Below are 18,464 nucleotides of genomic sequence, written 5' to 3'. Positions count from 1 at the left end.
ATTCTTTTTATTTAATAAAGAATATAATTTGCCAAAGCAGTTAGTACTTATCACTTCAACTGCAATTCCCTGAATCTAATAAAAAACACAGCCCCGAAGATGAATCAGACCCGAAGACTACTAATGCTTACAGAAATGTTAATCATCTAGATCAATAATTACATCTGTTCTGTGTTTAAATCATGATTTTATATATTTTTTTTAAATTGAGTGTAAATTACTTGCAGTGGCTGCCATTTAGGTCTGTGTAAATGATTTACTATAGAAAACTGTCAGAGCAAGTGCATTAATATACACCTCTGATTTGCCTTAACAGCTGGTACTACCATACCATACCATACTACCAGAGCTGAGTAATTGAAACTTTCTGAACTATCGAAAACAGTCATGTGATTTAGTGTGATATACAGTAATATCAGCTGCATATAGTAAAAAAACATTGACTGTATGACCGTAGGTTACCATACGTGTTTCCTCTCTTGCATGGTGAATGATCTGATGGAAAAGTTTGTACATATGTTTGTTTGTAAATGGTTATTATAATGTAATAAATGTGTTTCTGCTAATACAAACATTTCCTTTAGTATGTTTGGTTTTTGTATTGTCATTTTTATCACTGTGTGTGAAAAGCAAATCCCAATTAGGTACCAGCATGGAGAGAATAAGACAAATGGATAATGCCAAAAGTGGTTTTAAAATATATTCTAATTAATATATGCGTAATACTTGGAAATGTAAAAAACTAAGTATAAATATCCTTATATGTATCTCTCAAGCATAGTTTTTTATTGTCCCACCTTGTTGGCCATCATTTTGTAAATATCTTTTGTGCATGGCCAAATGTGGTATGTTTTATTTGAGGTTGAGACGAGCTTGATGTGTATTATTAATAGTAAAGTAGTAGTGCAGCGCTGTTAATGAAAAATTGCTCATCGAGCTATTCGAAAAAAGAAATGAATGTCACATGACCAACAGATATCAAACTAAAACGAATATCGTGGTGGTGTGGTGTTGCCTGGTGTGCAGTGATCCCATCAAATGTGTCTACAGACACATGCCATGTTCATGCCAGGGTGAACTTCACGAACGCTCTTGTGAATGAACGAGCACAAATCCCCACAGCCACGGTCCAAAATCTACTGGAAAGCCTATCCAGAAGATTATAAAACCGAAGTTGGTTCAAACTGTAATGGGATTTTCAACATCCCATCAGAAATGCAGGCTTTACACCAGAGCATAGATAACAAGCCAGATCGTCCTCTTTACTTTAGTCCGGAGGATTCTCTAAAACCTTGGATTATATTATGGTCTGTGTGCACTGCTGCACCAACTCTTCATTGTCTACATTGCTCTACAGGGCTTTGTTTTCCCCATCGAACAAATGGGAACTCATTGTGTCTCCTTGCAGAAGAATTGAGAGGTAGGATACAGCACACTGAAGGTTGTGGGCTCCCTTTTCTTGGCAAAACACCAACAGGCATTATTCTTCCTCTTCACTCTCTAAACAGATTGAGGGGCCAGCTAGATCATCTGAGCAGTGACTGGTGGATAGCTTTTTCTGGGTCAAACAGGCTTCTGCTCTGGAAACCCATTAGGATATGAAGCATTTGTGTCTGGTCTCTTGTCCATTAGTGCATACAGAAAGGCTTCCCCCTCCCTATCGAAGATATTTTGCCTGCTGCCAGAACTGCACATGTTTCTGCTGACAAAGAGAGCCATGTAATGATCTTTAAGTCTGGAGAACCAGTCTGCTTTCGATGGAAGAGTTGGGGTCACAGCCAGTGGGTCTCACAGTGCACCTTGTGTGTAAACCCAACTGACTCCCAAGGAGGCATGCAAAGAAGACCCCCTATGTACAAAGCAGATATCGTTGAATACTAATTGGTAACAATCTGAATATCTTTTAGAGTGAAGCGAGAAAAGGTTTATAAATACCAGTGTGAAAGTGTGTCGCTGCGCTTATACTGTTATAGAGCCATTCTCGTACACAAGTATCATGTCTGCCAGCTAATATGGGTTGGTGTCATTTTATTAGGCTTCTAAGGTATATGCAGAAGGGGCGTATCCCATAACGAGACACAAACTTTAAAGCTAAGACAATTTGTGGGAAAAAAAACTTGTTCACAGCTAAATCTTTCAAAAAAAAGTTATTTGAATGCCATGTTTTTGCCACTGAGTTTTCAGTTTTCTAGTGCCATTCTCTTTTCCACATTGTATATCTTTGTTACTTTCTTTATAAGTTACTTTTAAGACTACCTTTGGCATGAGTGTTAGCTGTATTATCAGTTTTTAATTTGCACAATGCACTCTAAAGAATGTGTCCATTATTTTAAAATGATTTTCTTATTCAATTTATTGTATGATATCATGATTCATCTTAGTCAGAGAAACTCTCATCTGCCAGTAGACATGTGCATCAATCGCCATTAGAAGCCTATTGCTGTAACACAGAAAAGATGAACGTTAGAAGCCACTCGTAATGGTTGTGAAAGTGCAATTATGCATTTAGACTCCCCCCCCCCCCCAAATGACAGCATAGGTCTTGTAAACCGCCTTTATGTAAATCTGCATTTTTGTAATTTACAATGTATGAGCAGTTTGAGGGCTTTAGGAGGAAAAAGTCAGAATTTAAAAGAAATTCCAAGAATTCATTTGAAGGAGGAGCATATGGTGAGGTATAAGAGTGGAGAAAGGTGCACACCAGTGCTGTAAAGGATATGGAAATGTATTAAATTATGAGGAAAGTGTGTTGAGAAGGTGGAAGGAGTTTTTTGAGCAGATGATGAATGAAGAAAATGAGAGAAATGGAAGGTTGGATGATGTGGATTTAGAGAAATCGTATGACAGGGTGCCGAGAGAGGAGTTGTGGTATTGTATGAGGAAGTCTGAAAGTAGAATGCAGGGTGAGAAAAGCCTGGAGAAGTGGAGATTGATATGGTTTGGTCATGTGTAGAGGAGGGGGTATGTCGGTAGAAGAATGAGGATTGAGCCACCACCCAGAAAGAAAAGTGGAAGCCTACATTAACCTGATGATGTCTTTTTGTTTCTTTGAGGCAGATTTTTAATAGATAATTGTTCAGATCTTATTCAAAATATTAGACCCATGCCCAGACAGTTATCATACTAAGAAGACATTTTTTGATTATTAAATTAATTTTATCATTGTCCAAAACAACTCACTCATAACATGATTTTCTCACTTACCCCGACAATCAGGAGGAGACGACTGAAATGTTCCATTGTGAGAACATGATATTGTAGGAGATCCATAAAGTTTAAAACCTTCATCGCAAGTGTATATGACTCTTTCTCCATATATGTACAAGAATTTCTGAGGGTTGAATTGTCCATTAGTTATAGTAGGAGGTTCTAAGCAGGTGCTTACTGAGGAAGAAATGAATAGCTGTCATACATCTGCTTTAATATTTTAGGCAAATCTGAGTGTACGTTTTTTTTTAAGGTTTTAGAACTCAAAATAAGAAAAGACATAACATCCGATCGCATAAATCTCAGTGAACCAGTAAATAATTGTCAATAATCCTGGTCAATAAAACTTTTAATTGGCATTGGAAACCTGCCTCAGTTATCAAAACATGGACCACAAGAGACAGAGCTGACATTTCACTGTATCTCCTAGGGCTACCATTTAGGTATTTGCCATGTCCTATAGTCCACTGGTTTTAATTAGTCGCCTGTTAGTTTCTCAACTTGCAGATAGGAAACAATCGACAAACTCTATATAGTTCCATAGAAGCTGACACAATTCATTCTACTGATCAGACAATTGTCAACTCTTTCATTTGACATTTTAAAACATTAAGCCCAAGAAATTAGAAAACTGTTTAAGAGGAAAAACAGCTTATCTAAAAACATAAAACAATGAATGGTTGAAAGACCAAAAAAACATTCTTTATTAAACTAATTTCATCCTCATCCAAAACAACACACTCATAACATGGTGATTATCTCAAATACTTACCTCGACACTCTGGAAAAGACGTCTCAAACATTCCATCATCAGAACATGAAATTGTTGGAGATCCATAAAGTTCAAAACCTTCCACACAATTGTATGTGACTGTTTCTCTATATTGGTACGAGGCCTTCAGGGGGATAAATTGACCATTGGTTATGGTAGGAGGTTCTAAGCAGGTAATAACTGAAAAAGAAAATAATTTTATGTAAATCTGAGTGTACATTTATTTTTAAGGTATTAAATCTCAAAATAGGAAAAGACATAACATTCGATTGTATGAATCTCAGTGAACCAGTAAATAATTGTCAATAATCCTGGTTGTGGAGTGAATATATAATTATATATATGATTTAGAAACATTAATCATTATTACCACTGCACTGTGGAGGAGGTGGATTCCATCCATTTTCCTCACACTTCAGCCTGTTAGACCCCTCCATTCTGTAGCCGCTATAACATCTTAACTGGATGGAAGCGCCGTATCTATACCGTTCAGTGAATACCGTATATCTTCTACTAACTATGACTGCATTGTTAATCCTGGGTGCATCACAGGTCACCTCTTTAGGGGGGAGACAGAAACAGAAGCAAAAAGCATCATATTATGATTGTGCATCAGTGTGTTTCTGGAAAATCGATCTAACAATCTTATTTAAACAGTTATAACTACAGTAAAAACCAAAAACATTGGTAGTAAACACATATCAGTTATCAGCTATCCAATGTTAATTACACCACCAGAATACAGTATGAACTTAAATAAATATGATGTCAATCATATTTCATGTTAATCACGCTCAGTGTTCAGATACCAAATCATTTACCAACATTTATTGGCGTCAATGACAAACAATAGGAGAAGTTGCAGAATGTAATTCTAACCTCTTAGACTCAATAATGAGAGTTCACAAGCCGGTGCATTCTAAGTGCTGGTCACAAGCCCGGGTAAACGGGGAGGGTTGTGTGACAAATCACATATGCGGATAATAAACCTAAATATAGTAGCGGCTCAGTCGAGGCCTGGATTACTATTAACCACCACAGGTATTGTTAGCCAACAGGGAACCAGTGAAAATTGTCCTATTGTGGACCAAAGGAGGAGCAGGAAAGTGGGAAGAGATGGCAGGATAAGGAGAAGCGTAAGGAGTGTGAATGTTAAGGTTGGTACTTTAAATGTGGGCACTATGACTAGTAAAGGGAGAGTGTTAGCTGCTATAATGAAGCAGAGGAAGGTAGACATGATGTGGTTTAAGAGAGCAAATAGAAATAAAGTAAGGCCAGGAACATTGGAGGTGGATTCAAACATTTCTACCATGGTGTGGATGGAAAGAGAAATGGTGTAGGGGTGATCCTGAAGAAAGTGTACAGTAAGAGTGTAGTGGAGGTGAAGAGAGTTTCTGATAGGGTAATGAATGTGAAGCTGGAAGTTGAAAGGGGTGATGATAAATGTGGGTGATGATAAATGTGGGTGATGAATCAGTGTTTATGCTCCACATGTTGTTTGTGAGATGGAGTCGAAAAAATATTCTGGAGGAGTTAGATGAAGTGGTGTAGAGTGAACCTAAGAAAGAAAATTGGTGATTGGAGCAGAGTTTAGTGGACATGTTGGTGAAGGGAACAGAGGTGATGAAGAGGTGATGGGTAGGTATGGCTTTAAGGAGAGGAATGTTTAAGGGCAGATGATTGATTTTAAAAAAGGATTAAATTGGCAGTGGTGAATACTTATTTTAAGAAGAAGGAGGAGCATATGGTGAGGTATAAGAGTGGAGGAAGGTGGGCAATAAACAATGCAGATGGAAATGTTTTGACTAATAAGGAGAGTGTGTTGAGAAAGTGGAGAGAGTATTTTGAGCAGATGATGAATGAAGTGGAAGTGAGAGCAGCGATTAAGAGGATGAAGAGTGGAAAGCCAGTTGGCCCAGATGACATGCCAGTAGAAGCGTGGAGATGTTTAGGAGAGGTGGCAGTGGAGTTTTTAACTACTGTAATTTCCGGACTATTAAACGCATCCTAATATAATTCGCACCCGCTGAATTTTACAAAGACTTTTATTTCAAACATAAATAAGCCGCACCTGTCTATAAGCCAGTTCAGTGTAGGTGTCTACACTGAAACTAATAAACTTTACACAGGCTTTAATAAAAGACTGTGTCTGTTACACGGCTTGTATCTAAACAGTGGGCTACCAAGAAAGTCATTGTTCACTATCTTCCTCCTTCCTTTCACAACAATTTCTCTCGGGAGTTTATCTTTTGGCATCGTCGTGTGTTTAAAAATCACCATCGGTGAAGTTTTTCTCCCGATGCCGTGCAGCTCAGAACACAGGTGAAGTGCGTTTTTTTCATGCCGGTTGTTTTCAGCGTGACGAATGATTCGCGTTTCCTGTTGACAGTCCGAGTGAGCGGCAGGTCAAACGTCCGAGGAACATCATCCATATTTATGATGTGGTGCGGCCCGATTCAGTGGGAGCGCATCTGATTTAATATAAAGAGTTTTATTGGTTCACCTGAACCCGTTCCGCAATTTCATTGGTCTAATGTTATGGGGCTCAGTTTTTTTAGCTTGAAGTTTGTGAAACCGGGAAAAACCCAGGAAAAATCCATAAATTAGCCGCTTCATTGTTTAAGCCGCGGGGTTCAAACCATATGAAAAAAGAAGCGGCTTATAGTCCGGAAAATACGGTAGATTGTTTAACAAAATATTGGAATGTGAGAGGATGCCTAAGGAATGGAGAAGGAGTAAACCGGTTAAGATCTATAAGAATAAGAGAGATGTGCAGAACTGGAATAACTACGGGGGAATAAAGTTGATCAGTTACACCATGAAGTTATGGGAAAGATTAGTGAAAGGCAGGCTGAGAAAAGAGGTAAGAAAAAAAGCCTGGAGAAGTGGAGATTGATATGGGTTGTCATGTGTAGAGGAGGGGGTATGTCAGTAGAAGAATAAGGATGAAGCCACCAGGCAGCAGGAAAAAAAAAATGAAGTCTGCATTAACCTGATGATGTCTTTTGTTTCTCTGAGGCAGATTTTTAATAGCTAATTGTTCAACTCGTATCTAGAATATTAGACCCATGCCCAGACAGTTATTAAATACACTGTGTTCCCTGGGTATTGCTGTGAAGAATGTTTATTATATAGAAAATAAATAACATAATAAATTAATTTTATTTAATCATTACTTCTTGTTACTTATTTGTCTGTGACTCTGCCATTCATATTTTTGCTCTTCTTACTGAAAAAGGCAGATTTTTAATAGACACTGGAAACCTGCCTCAGTTATCGAAACATGTCTAACAAACATTTATAAAACAAAATAAAATAAAATAACATTCTAGTATGTTCAAAATCATTTATTATACTTACCGACACACCGTGGGAGAGTTGGAGTCCATCCGTCCTTCCCACAGGTCAAAGATTCAGACCCCTCCAATCTGTAGCCTTTATTACAGCTGATTTTGATTGAGGTTTTGTGTCTGTAAGCTGGTGACCTGCTGGTTTCATCAATAACCGCATTTCGAATAGATGGTGGATTACAGAAATTCTCTAAATAAAAAAAAAGGAAAATTCAGAAGAAACTTTACACAAGTTGACAGAGAGGCTAACCTTCTGAGCATGTGGCTGAGCTCCTTCATCATTGTAGCCCTCATTTAGACTATTTGTTTTGTGGTTCTTTTTATATATAGGCCTTTAGACTCTCAAAACTACAAAACATTTAATCTGGTCAGACATTGTAAGTCCTGTAGCCCTGCTTCGGGTCTGCATTTTTGTACAATAGGGTGTTTGAGCAGTTCAAAGGCTAAAGAAAGTATTTGCTGCTGTATGTGCTTAATATATCTCAGAAGTACAAACAAACAAGGACCACAAGAGACAGAGCTGACATTTCACTGCATCTCCTGGGGCTACCATTTAGGTATTTGCCATGTCCTATAGTCCACTGGTTTTAATTAGTCGCCTGTTAGTTTCTCAACTTGCAGATAGGAAACAATCGACAAACTCTATATAGTTCCATAGAAGCTGACACAATTCATTCTACTGATCAGACAATTGTCAACTCTTTCATTTGACATTTTAAAACATTAAGCCCAAGAAATTAGAAAACTGTTTAAGAGGAAAAACAGCTTATCTAAAAACATAAAACAATGAATGGTTGAAAGACCAAAAAAAACATTCTTTATTAAACTAATTTCATCCTCATCCAAAACAACACACTCATAACATGGTGATTATCTCAAATACTTACCTCGACACTCTGGAAAAGACGTCTCAAACATTCCATCATCAGAACATGAAATTGTTGGAGATCCATAAAGTTCAAAACCTTCCACACAATTGTATGTGACTGTTTCTCTATATTGGTACGAGGCCTTCAGGGGGATAAATTGACCATTGGTTATGGTAGGAGGTTCTAAGCAGGTAATAACTGAAAAAGAAAATAATTTTATGTAAATCTGAGTGTACATTTATTTTTAAGGTATTAAATCTCAAAATAGGAAAAGACATAACATTCGATTGTATGAATCTCAGTGAACCAGTAAATAATTGTCAATATTCCTGGTTGTGGAGTGAATATATAATTATATATATGATTTAGAAACATTAATCATTATTACCACTGCACTGTGGAGGAGGTGGATTCCATCCATTTTCCTCACACTTCAGCCTGTTAGACCCCTCCATTCTGTAGCCGCTATTACATCTTAACTGGATGGAAGCGCCGTATCTATACCGTTCAGTGAATACCGTATATCTTCTACTAACTATGACTGCATTGTTAATCCTGGGTGCATCACAGGTCACCTCTTTAGGGGGGAGACAGAAACAGAAGCAAAAAGCATCATATTATGATTGTGCATCAGTGTGTTTCTGGAAAATCGATCTAACAATCTTATTTAAACAGTTATAACTACAGTAAAAACCAAAAACATTGGTAGTAAACACATATCAGTTATCAGCTATCCAATGTTAATTACACCACCAGAATACAGTATGAACTTAAATAAATATGATGTCAATCATATTTCATGTTAATCACGCTCAGTGTTCAGATACCAAATCATTTACCAACATTTAATGGCGTCAATGACAAACAATAGGAGAAGTTGCAGAATGTAATTCTAACCTCTTAGACTCAATAATGAGAGTTCACAAGCCGGTGCATTCTAAGTGCTGGTCACAAGCCCGGGTAAACGGGGAGGGTTGTGTGACAAATCACATATGCGGATAATAAACCTAAATATAGTAGCGGCTCAGTCGAGGCCTGGATTACTATTAACCACCACAGGTATTGTTAGCCAACAGGGAACCAGTGAAAATTGTCCTATTGTGGACCAAAGGAGGAGCAGGAAAGTGGGAAGAGATGGCAGGATAAGGAGAAGCGTAGGAGTGGGGATCTTAAGGTTGGTACTTTAAATGTGGGCACTATGACTAGTAAAGGGAGAGTGTTAGCTGCTATAATGAAGCAGAGGAAGGTGGACATGATGTGGTTTAAGAGAGCAAATAGAAATGAAGTAAGGCCAGGAACATTGGAGGTGGATTCAAATATTTCTACGATGGTGTGGATGGAAAGAGAAATGGTGTAGGGGTGATCCTGAAGAAAGAGTACAGTAGGAGTGTAGTGGAGGTGAAGAGAGTTTCTGATAGGGTGATAAACATGAAGCTGAAGTTGGAAGGGGTGATGATAAATGTCATCAGTGTTTATGCTCCACAAGTTTGTTGTGAGATGGAGAAGAAATATTCTGAAGTGAGTTAGATGAAGTGGTGTAGAGTGAACTAAGAAAGAAAATTGTTGATTGAAGAGGTGATGGGTAGGTATGGCTTTATGGAGAGGAATGTTTAAGGGCAGATGATTTGTGGTATTGTATGAGGAAGTCAGGTGTGTCAGAGGTATGTGAGGGTGGTGCAGGACATGTATAAGGACAATGTGACAGCAGTGAAGTATGCAGTAGGAACAAGTTGGTTCAAGGTGGAGGTGTGATTGCATCAAGGATCATCTCTGAGCCCTTTCCTGTTTGCAGTGGTGATAGACAGGCTGACATACGAGGCCAAACAGAAGTCTCTATGGAAAATATGTCTGTGGATGATATTGTGATTTGTGCTGAGAGTAGGGTGCAGGTTGAGAAAAGCCTGGAAAAGTCTATATCTAGAACCCATTCCTAGACAGTTATATACACTGTGTTCCCTGGGTACTGCCATAAAGAATGTTCAATATATATAGAAAATAAATACCAATAAATTAATTTTAATTAATCATTATGTCTTCTTACTTATTTGTCTGTGATTCTGTGATTCATATTTTTTCTCTTCTTACTGAAAAAACGCAGATTTTGAGCTTCAGCTATCGAAACATGTCTAACAAACATTTATAAAACAAAAAAAAAAAAATAATAACATCCTAGTATGTTCAAAATCATTTATTATACTTACCGACACACCGTGGGAGAGTTGGAGTCCATCCGTCCTTCCCACAGGTCATATGTTCAGACCCCTCCAATCTGTAGCCTTTATTACAGCTGATGTTGATTGAGGTTTTGTGTCTGTAAGCTGGTGACCTGCTGGTTTCATCAATAACCGCATTTTGAATAGATGGTGGATCACAGAAGATCTCTGGATTAAAAAAAAGGAAAATTCAGAAGAAACTTTACACTCATGTTGACAGAGAGGCTAACCTTCTGAGCATGTGGTTGAGCTCCTTCATCATTGTAGCCCTCATTTAGACTATTTGTTTTGTGGTTCTTTTTATATATAGGCCTTTAGACTCTCAAAACTACAAAACATTTAATCTGGTCAGACATTGTAAGTCCTGTAGACCTGCTTCAAGTCTGCATTTTTGTACAATAGGGTGTATGAGCAGTTCAAAGGCTAAAAAAATGATATGCTGCTGTATGTGCTTAATATATCTCAGAAGTACACGCAAACAAGGACCACAAGAGACAGAGTTGACATTTCACTGTATTTCCTGGGGCTACCATTTAGGTACAGTGAGAAAAATAAGTATTTGAACACCCTGCTATTTTGCAAGTTCTCCCACTTAGAAATCATGGAAGGGTCTAAAATTGTCATCGTATGTGCATGTCCACTGTGAGAGATAATCTAAAAAAAAAAAAAATCCGGAAATCACAATATATGATTTTTTAACTATTTATTTGTATGATACAGCTGCAAATAAGTATTTGAACACCTGTCTATCAGCTAGAATTCTGACCCTCAAAGACCTGTTAGTTTGCCTTTAAAATGTCCACCTCCACTACATTTACTATCCTAAATTAGATGCACCTGTTTGAGGTCGTTAGCTGCATAAAGACACCTGTCCACCCCATACAATCAGTAAGAATCCAACTACTAACATGGCCAAGACCAAAGAGCTGTCCAAAGACACTAGAGACAAAATTGTACACCTCCACAAGGTTGGAAAGGGCTACGGGGAAATTGCCAAGCAGCTTGGTGAAAAAAGGTCCACTGTTGGAGCAATCATTAGAAAATGGAAGAAGCTAAACATGACTGTCAATCTCCCTCGGACTGGGGCTCCATGCAAGATCTCACCTCGTGGGGTCTCAATGATTCTAAGGAAGGTGAGAAATCAGCCAAGAACTACATGGGAGGAGCTGGTCAATAACCTGAAAAGAGCTGGGACCACCGTTTCCAAGGTTACTGTTGGTAATACACTAAGACGTCATGGTTTGAAATGATGCATTGCACGGAAGGTTCCCCTGCTTAAACCAGCACATGTCCAGGCACGTCTTAAGTTTGCCAATAACCATTTGGATGATCCAGAGGAGTCATGGGAGAAAGTCATGTGGTCAGATGAGACCAAAATAGAACTTTTGGTTCATAATTTCACTAAATGTGTTTGGAGGAAGAAGAATGATGAGTACCATCCCAAAGAACACCATCCTTACTGTGAAGCACGGGGGTGGTAGCATCATGCTTTGGGGGTGTTTTTCTGCACATGGGACAGGGCGACTGCACTGTATTAAGGAGAGGATGACCGGGGCCATGTATTGCGAGATTTTGGGAAACAACCTCCTTCTCTCAGTTAGAGCATTGAAGATGGGTCGAGGCCGGGTCTTCCAACATGACAATAACCCGAAGCACACAGCCAGGATAACCAAGGAGTGGCTCTGTAAGAAGCATATCAAGGTTCTGGCGTGGCCTAGCCAGTCTCCAGACCTAAACCCAATAGAGAATCTTTGGAGGGAGCTCAAACTCCGTGTTTCTCAGCAACAGGCCAGAAACCTGACTGATCTAGAGAAGATCTGTGTGGAGGAGTGGGCCAAAATCCCTCCTGCAGTGTGTGCAAACCTGGTGAAAACCTACAGGAAACGTTTGACCTCTGTAATTGCAAACAAAGGCTACTGTACCAAATATTAACATTGACTTTCTCAGGTGTTCAAATACTTATTTGCAGCTGTATCATACAAATAAATAGTTAAAAAAATCATATATTGTGATTTCTGGATTTTTTTTTTTTAGATTATGTCTCTCACAGTGGACATGCACCTACAATGACAATTTCAGACCCCTCCATAATTTCTAAGTGGCAGAACTTGCAAAATAGCAGGGTGTTCAAATACTTATTTTCCTCACTGTATTTGCCATGCCCTATAGTTCACTGGTTTTACTTAGTCGCCTGTTAGTTTCTCAACTTGCAGATAGGAAACAATCAACAAACTCTATAAAGTTCCATAGAAGCTGACACAATTCATTCTACTGATTAGACAATTGTAAACTCTTTCATTTGACATTTTAAAACATTAAGCCCAAGAAATGAGAAAACTGTTTAAGAGGAAAAACAGCTTAAAAACATAAAACAATGAATGGTTAAAAGACCAAAAAAAGACATTCTTTATTAAACTAATTTCATCATTATCCAAAACAACACACTCATAACATTGTGATTATCTCAAATACTTACCTCGACACTCTGAAAGAGACGTCTCAAACATTCCATCATCAGAACATGAAATTGTTTTAGGTCCATAAAGTTTAAAACCGTCCACACAATTGTATGTGACTGTTTCTCTATATTGGTACGAGGCCTTCAGAGGGATAAATTGACCATTGGTTATATTATCAGGTTCTAAGCAGGTAATAACTGAAAAAGAAGATTTTTTAATGTAAATCTGAGTGTACATTTATTTTTAAGGTATTAGATCTCAAAATAAGAAAAGACATAACATTTAATTGCATGAATCTCAGTGAACCAGTAAATATTTTTCAATAATCCTGGTTGTGGAGTGAATATATATTTATATATATTATTTAGAAACATTAATCATTATTACCACTGCACTGTGGAGGAGGTGGATTCCATCCATTTTCCTCACACTTCAGCCTGTTAGACCCCTCCATTCTGTAGCCGCTATTACATCTTAACTGGATGGAAGCGCCGTATCTATACCGTTCAGTGAATACCGTATATCTTCTACTAACTATGACTGCATTGTTAATCCTGGGTGCATCACAGGTCACCTCTTTCGGGGGGAGACAGAAACAGAAGCAAAAAGCATCATATTATGATACGATGCAGATGGAAATGTGCTGGCTAATGAGGAGAGTGTGTTGAGAAGGTGGAGAGTGTGTTTGTGGATTTAAAGAAAGCGTACAACAGGGTGCTAAGAGAGGAGTTATAATATTACATGAGGAAGTCAGGTGTGGCAGAGAAGTATGTGAGGGTGGTGCAGGACATGTATGAGGAAAGCAGTGAAGTGTGCAGTAGGAACGACAGACAGTGTTGATGGACAAGCTGACATGTGATGTCAAACAGAAGTCTCTATATACAATGATGTCTGTGGATGATATTGTGATTTGTGCTGAGAGTAGGGTGCAGGTTAAGAAAAGCCTAGAAAAGTCTATATCTAGAATATTAGACCCATGCCCAGAGTCATCATATACACTTTGTTCCCTGGGTATTGCTGTGAAGAATGTTCAATATATAGAAAATAATTAACCTAATAAATTAATTTTATTTAATCATTACGTCTTGTTGCTTATTTGTCTGTGTGATTCTGCCATTCATATTTTTTGCTCTTCTTACTGAAAAAGGCAGATTTTTAATAGACACTGGAAACCTGCCTCAGTTATCGAAACATGTCTAACAAACATTTTTAAAACAAAATAAAAGAAAATAACATTCTAGTATGTTCAAAATCATTCATTATACTTACCGACACACCGTGGGAGAGCTGGAGTCCATCCGTCCTTCCCACAGGTCAAAGATTCAGACCCCTCCAATCCGTAGCCTATATTACACCTGATTTTGATTGAGGTTTTGTATTTGTAAGCTGGTGACCTGCTGGTTTCATCAATAAGCCCATTTTTTATACTTGGTGGATCACAAATAATCTCTGGTTGAAAAAAAAAAAGAGGTAAATCCAGTCTCGAGTTCACAGACATTTTAAGTTCACAGACAGGCTGACCTTCTGACCATGTGGCTGAGCTCCTTCATCCTTGTAGCCCAATTTAGACCTTTTGTTTTGTGGTTCCTTACATTTAAACTCTTAACTAATATTCTTCCAAAACTAAACTGAAAACAATTTTCTGGACCTGGTCACAAATGTACTGTGTAAGTCCTGTAGACCTCCTTCAAATCTGCATTTGTGTAACAGTAACAGCAGATTGAGCAGATTTTGATTAAGGTTTCGTATCTGTAAGATGGTGACCTGCTGGTTTCATCAATAACCGCCTTTCGAATATATGGTGGATTACAGAAACTCTCTAAATAAAAAAAGAGCAAAATCCAGTTCACAGACCTTCTGACCTTCCAACCATGTGGCTGAGCTCCTTCATCCTTGTAGCCCCATTTAGACTTTTTGTTTTGTGTGACCTGAAAACATTTTTCTTTGGTCTAGTTCCAAGAGACAGCATATGTCCGGTAGACCTCCTTTACATCTGCATTTTTGTAACTTATAGTGTAGAAGGAGTTCCAGGGCTTAAGGAGCCAAAAGTCCAAATTTGAAACAAATGACTTGCCATTGAATAATCATGCAATCACAATTATTAATTATGCAAATGCTATTGGATGGGACACCATAAGCATATCATTTGAGACAGAGATGACTTTTCACTGTATTTTACTTTTACTGTGCAAGGGTTGTTTCTAGCAAATTGATTTTGTTAACTCCTAGTTATAACTAGAGCAAAAACCAGGAACATTGGAAGTGACCACATATCAGTTATCAGCTAACCAATGTTAGTTCACACCACCAGAATACAGAATGTAAACCTAAAAATCATACAATTATACATGTGAATCTCACTCAATGTTTAAATAGCAAATAACTTTCAAAAACTTGATGGAGCCAATGACAAACAATAGGAGAAATTGCAGAATTAAACTCAATAATACATATTTAAGTTACAGTCTGAGCTGACTCATGGTGAGCTGGATTTTTGTCTGTTTTTTTTTCTGTTTGGATTCTATCTTTTATTTTACTAGTCATTTTCAAAAACAAGTTTCACAATGAAACCTCCAAAATAAGAGCAAGTAAAAAAGAGGAAATAAAATGTGTGGTATGTAAACTGAGCAGCCCTGACCTGCATTAACCTGATGATGTATTTTGTTTCTCTGAGGCAGATATTTAATCTCTTTTATCTAGAATATTCTAACCACACCCAGACAATTATCATATACACTGTTTTCCCTGGGCATTTCTTGCTCTTCTTAATGTTCAAGTGGATGTAAGACTTTTTGTATTGTGGTTCCTAGTATATACATATATTAGATGTATATTGCACCTTACACATTCAGATGTATTATGAGGAATATTTACCCGGCTTATATATATATATATATATATATATATATATATATATATATATATATATATATATTATATTACAAGTACACTGATGTTACCTCATATAAAATCTGTCTATATTGCACTGAACCGCTAATATTGCACTGACTGCCTATACAATCTCTCTATGCTTCATTGACAATGTAAACACTTGAAGAGAGAGAAGAGAAACAGTATTTCGGTTTCTCTGTATGTCTTCACATATGGTGGCATTGACAAATAAAAACCTTGAAACTTATATTTAAACATTTTAACTCTTGAAAATAATATTTTTCATTGATCTGGTCCCAAATGACAGTGTAAGTTCTGTAGACCTACTTTAAGTCTGCATTTTAGTCATTTACAATGTAAGAAACAAATCCCAAGAATTCATTAAATTCTATCTATGCTTCATAGTGTCCTTTAATGATGATTGTGTGATTCTGATAGAGATTTATGGAATCACAGTTATTATTCATTCAAACACTATTGGATGGTAACACCAAACCCACACAGATTCCCACTCACTCATTCACATTCGGGCTGCATAGAGTAACCGATCTATTTGCATGTTTCTAGGTGGTGGGAGTATACTGGAAAACTAGATCAATTTTTTAGATGTTGATTGCATCAACTGTGGTATGTTTGTTGTTTGCTATGTGCTATAGTCCACTAGTGTTACTTATTCCTCTGTTCGATTCTCACCTTACATATAAGAAACAATCAACACACTCTTTAGAGTTCCATAGTGCTGACACACTTCATTCTATTGATCAGATAAATATCAGCTCTTTCATTTGACATTTCACAACAAGCCCAATAAAAGAGAAAACTGTTCTGGAGGAAAAAAAAACAGCTTATCTTAGACACTAAAACAATGAATGTTTGAACGACTAAGAAGACATGTTTTTGGTAATCTAATTTCAAAATTGTCTGAAAACAACACAATCATAACATTGGGATTTTCTCAAATACTTACCACGACACTCAGGGAGAGACGTCTCAAACTTTCCATCATCAGAACACGATATTGTTGGAGATCCATAAAGTTTAAAACCTTCCAAACAATTATATGTGACTCTTTCTCCATATATGTACAAGACCTTCAGGGGGTTAAATAGGCCATTGGTTATAGTAGGTGGTTTTAAGCAGGTAATAACTGAGGAAGAAAAGAATTGTGATCAGACATCTGCATTAATTTTTTTTATGCTTTTTTTTTTTTTAAGAAGTACAAGTACATGAATCTCAGTAAACCAGTCATTAACTGTTAACAATGCTGATGGTTGAGTGAATATACTATTATATACATTCTACCCATTTTCTGTACAGGTTAGGAACTCAGACCCTTCTATTTTATAGCCTCTAACACACTATTATTGGACAAAGGTGATGATTTCCCTTTAATTCTAACTGGATATGGGCCCTCTGGTCTATCACAGGACACATCTGACAAAAACATCTTTTGGAATCCTTGTACCTGTTTTTGCTAAAAAAAAAAATAATATGATAAAATTTTAATTATAAAATAATTTAATTTATGGCAAATAAAAGAATGAGCAATAAAGTTTCAAAGTAAGAGTTTTGTCAAGAAGAAAGAGAAGGAGGAGGGGAAAGAGGAGGTGGAGGTGGAGGCTGATTTACGGTAATTCATACTACAAATATAAATAAAGGTTCAATAAAAAAAAAATTTTGTAGACAAATAACCTTTGCACTGAAGTTTAAGGTAACTCCACTGGGCTCCGGTACAGGTGATTGACCTGGAAGCTGATGCTCCCACAGGCATATAACCAGTGGAACATTTAAACTTTGCAGTGGCTCCATCATGAAAAGTTTGCTGGTCTGATTCCTCAATCAAATCCAATCCAATTCCAACAACAGGTCTGTCACACTGTGCTAATGTGAGACACATTTGTGATTAGGGCATTTGATTTGATTTGAATGCATATATCCTTTACATATCCTGCACTCATAAAATGAGTAATAAAATAAGATTAAACCTGCTTATTTAATTATATATGTTATTAATTCTTTTCATTTAAAAACATAAAGAATCTTTTTTTCTCTTGTTTAACCAGCAGAATTATATATTTTTATAAAGTGAGAGAGGTTTCAGCTGTAATACTTGACAGTATATAAATGAGATCTCACCTTGGACGTTTACAGCCGTCATGAGAAGCATAGAGAAGATCATGTAGCTCCACATTTTTAACTTTAACTTGTGATATCCAGCAAGTATATCGTGAAATCTACACTGTGTGTGTGTGTGTGTGTGTGTGTGTGTGTGTGTGTGTGTGTGTGTGTGTGTGTCTGTGTGTGTGTGTGTGTGTGTGTGTGTGTGTGTGTGTGTATTTCAATAGGTGAATATGTATAGGCTAAGGCAAATAATCACCTGTTACAAAATGGAGAGTTTGTTGCCTCTTCTATGTGCATCACATTCATGCAAATCACTAAACCAATGAGAAACTATGAGAAAAGAGAGAGAGAGAGAGAGAGAGAGAGAGAGAGAGAGAGAGAGAGAGAGAGAGAGAGAGAGAGAGAGAGAGAGAGAGAGAGAGAGGAAAAAAAGAGATAGAGTCCAAACATCAGGAAATGTTTAAACCAGATGTCTCACTCTGTATACAACTGTAATTGTATGATACGGTGGTTACACTTGATTATAATGCAGCACAGTAACACACAATGGTGATTAAACTGACCAATTCCGCAGTTTAAAT

At 37.3% G+C, this 18,464-nt stretch overlaps 1 protein-coding gene and 1 long non-coding RNA gene across 2 annotated transcripts; both read right to left on the bottom strand.

The window, feature by feature from the left end:
• Nucleotides 1-213: 213 nt before the first annotated feature.
• Nucleotides 214-530, bottom strand: LOC310742074. Its single transcript, XR_014538143.1, has 2 exons — nt 374-530; nt 214-340 (listed from the first exon to the last, which is right to left on the bottom strand). It is a non-coding gene; the product is annotated as an uncharacterized lncRNA (long non-coding RNA).
• Nucleotides 531-2,134: 1,604 nt separating this feature from the next.
• LOC310742072 (sushi, von Willebrand factor type A, EGF and pentraxin domain-containing protein 1-like) lies at nt 2,135-18,114 on the bottom strand. Its single transcript, XM_083570647.1, has 14 exons — nt 17,899-18,114; nt 17,455-17,643; nt 16,730-16,909; nt 14,635-14,689; nt 14,140-14,264; nt 13,258-13,446; nt 12,888-13,067; nt 10,400-10,579; nt 8,587-8,775; nt 8,217-8,396; nt 7,340-7,519; nt 4,350-4,538; nt 3,980-4,159; nt 2,135-2,440 (listed from the first exon to the last, which is right to left on the bottom strand). Exons 1-14 carry the CDS (start codon nt 17,951-17,953, stop codon nt 2,427-2,429), a joined length of 2,085 nt encoding a protein of 694 aa, XP_083426773.1. The 5' UTR covers nt 17,954-18,114; the 3' UTR covers nt 2,135-2,426.
• Between the last annotated feature and the right edge of the window lie 350 nt (nt 18,115-18,464).

The sequence above is a fragment of the Silurus aristotelis genome, assembly GCF_946808225.1.
Source record: "Silurus aristotelis genome assembly, chromosome: 19".
Classification (NCBI taxonomy): Eukaryota; Metazoa; Chordata; class Actinopteri; order Siluriformes; family Siluridae; genus Silurus; species Silurus aristotelis.
This window is presented reverse-complemented; position numbering and strand designations above follow the sequence as displayed.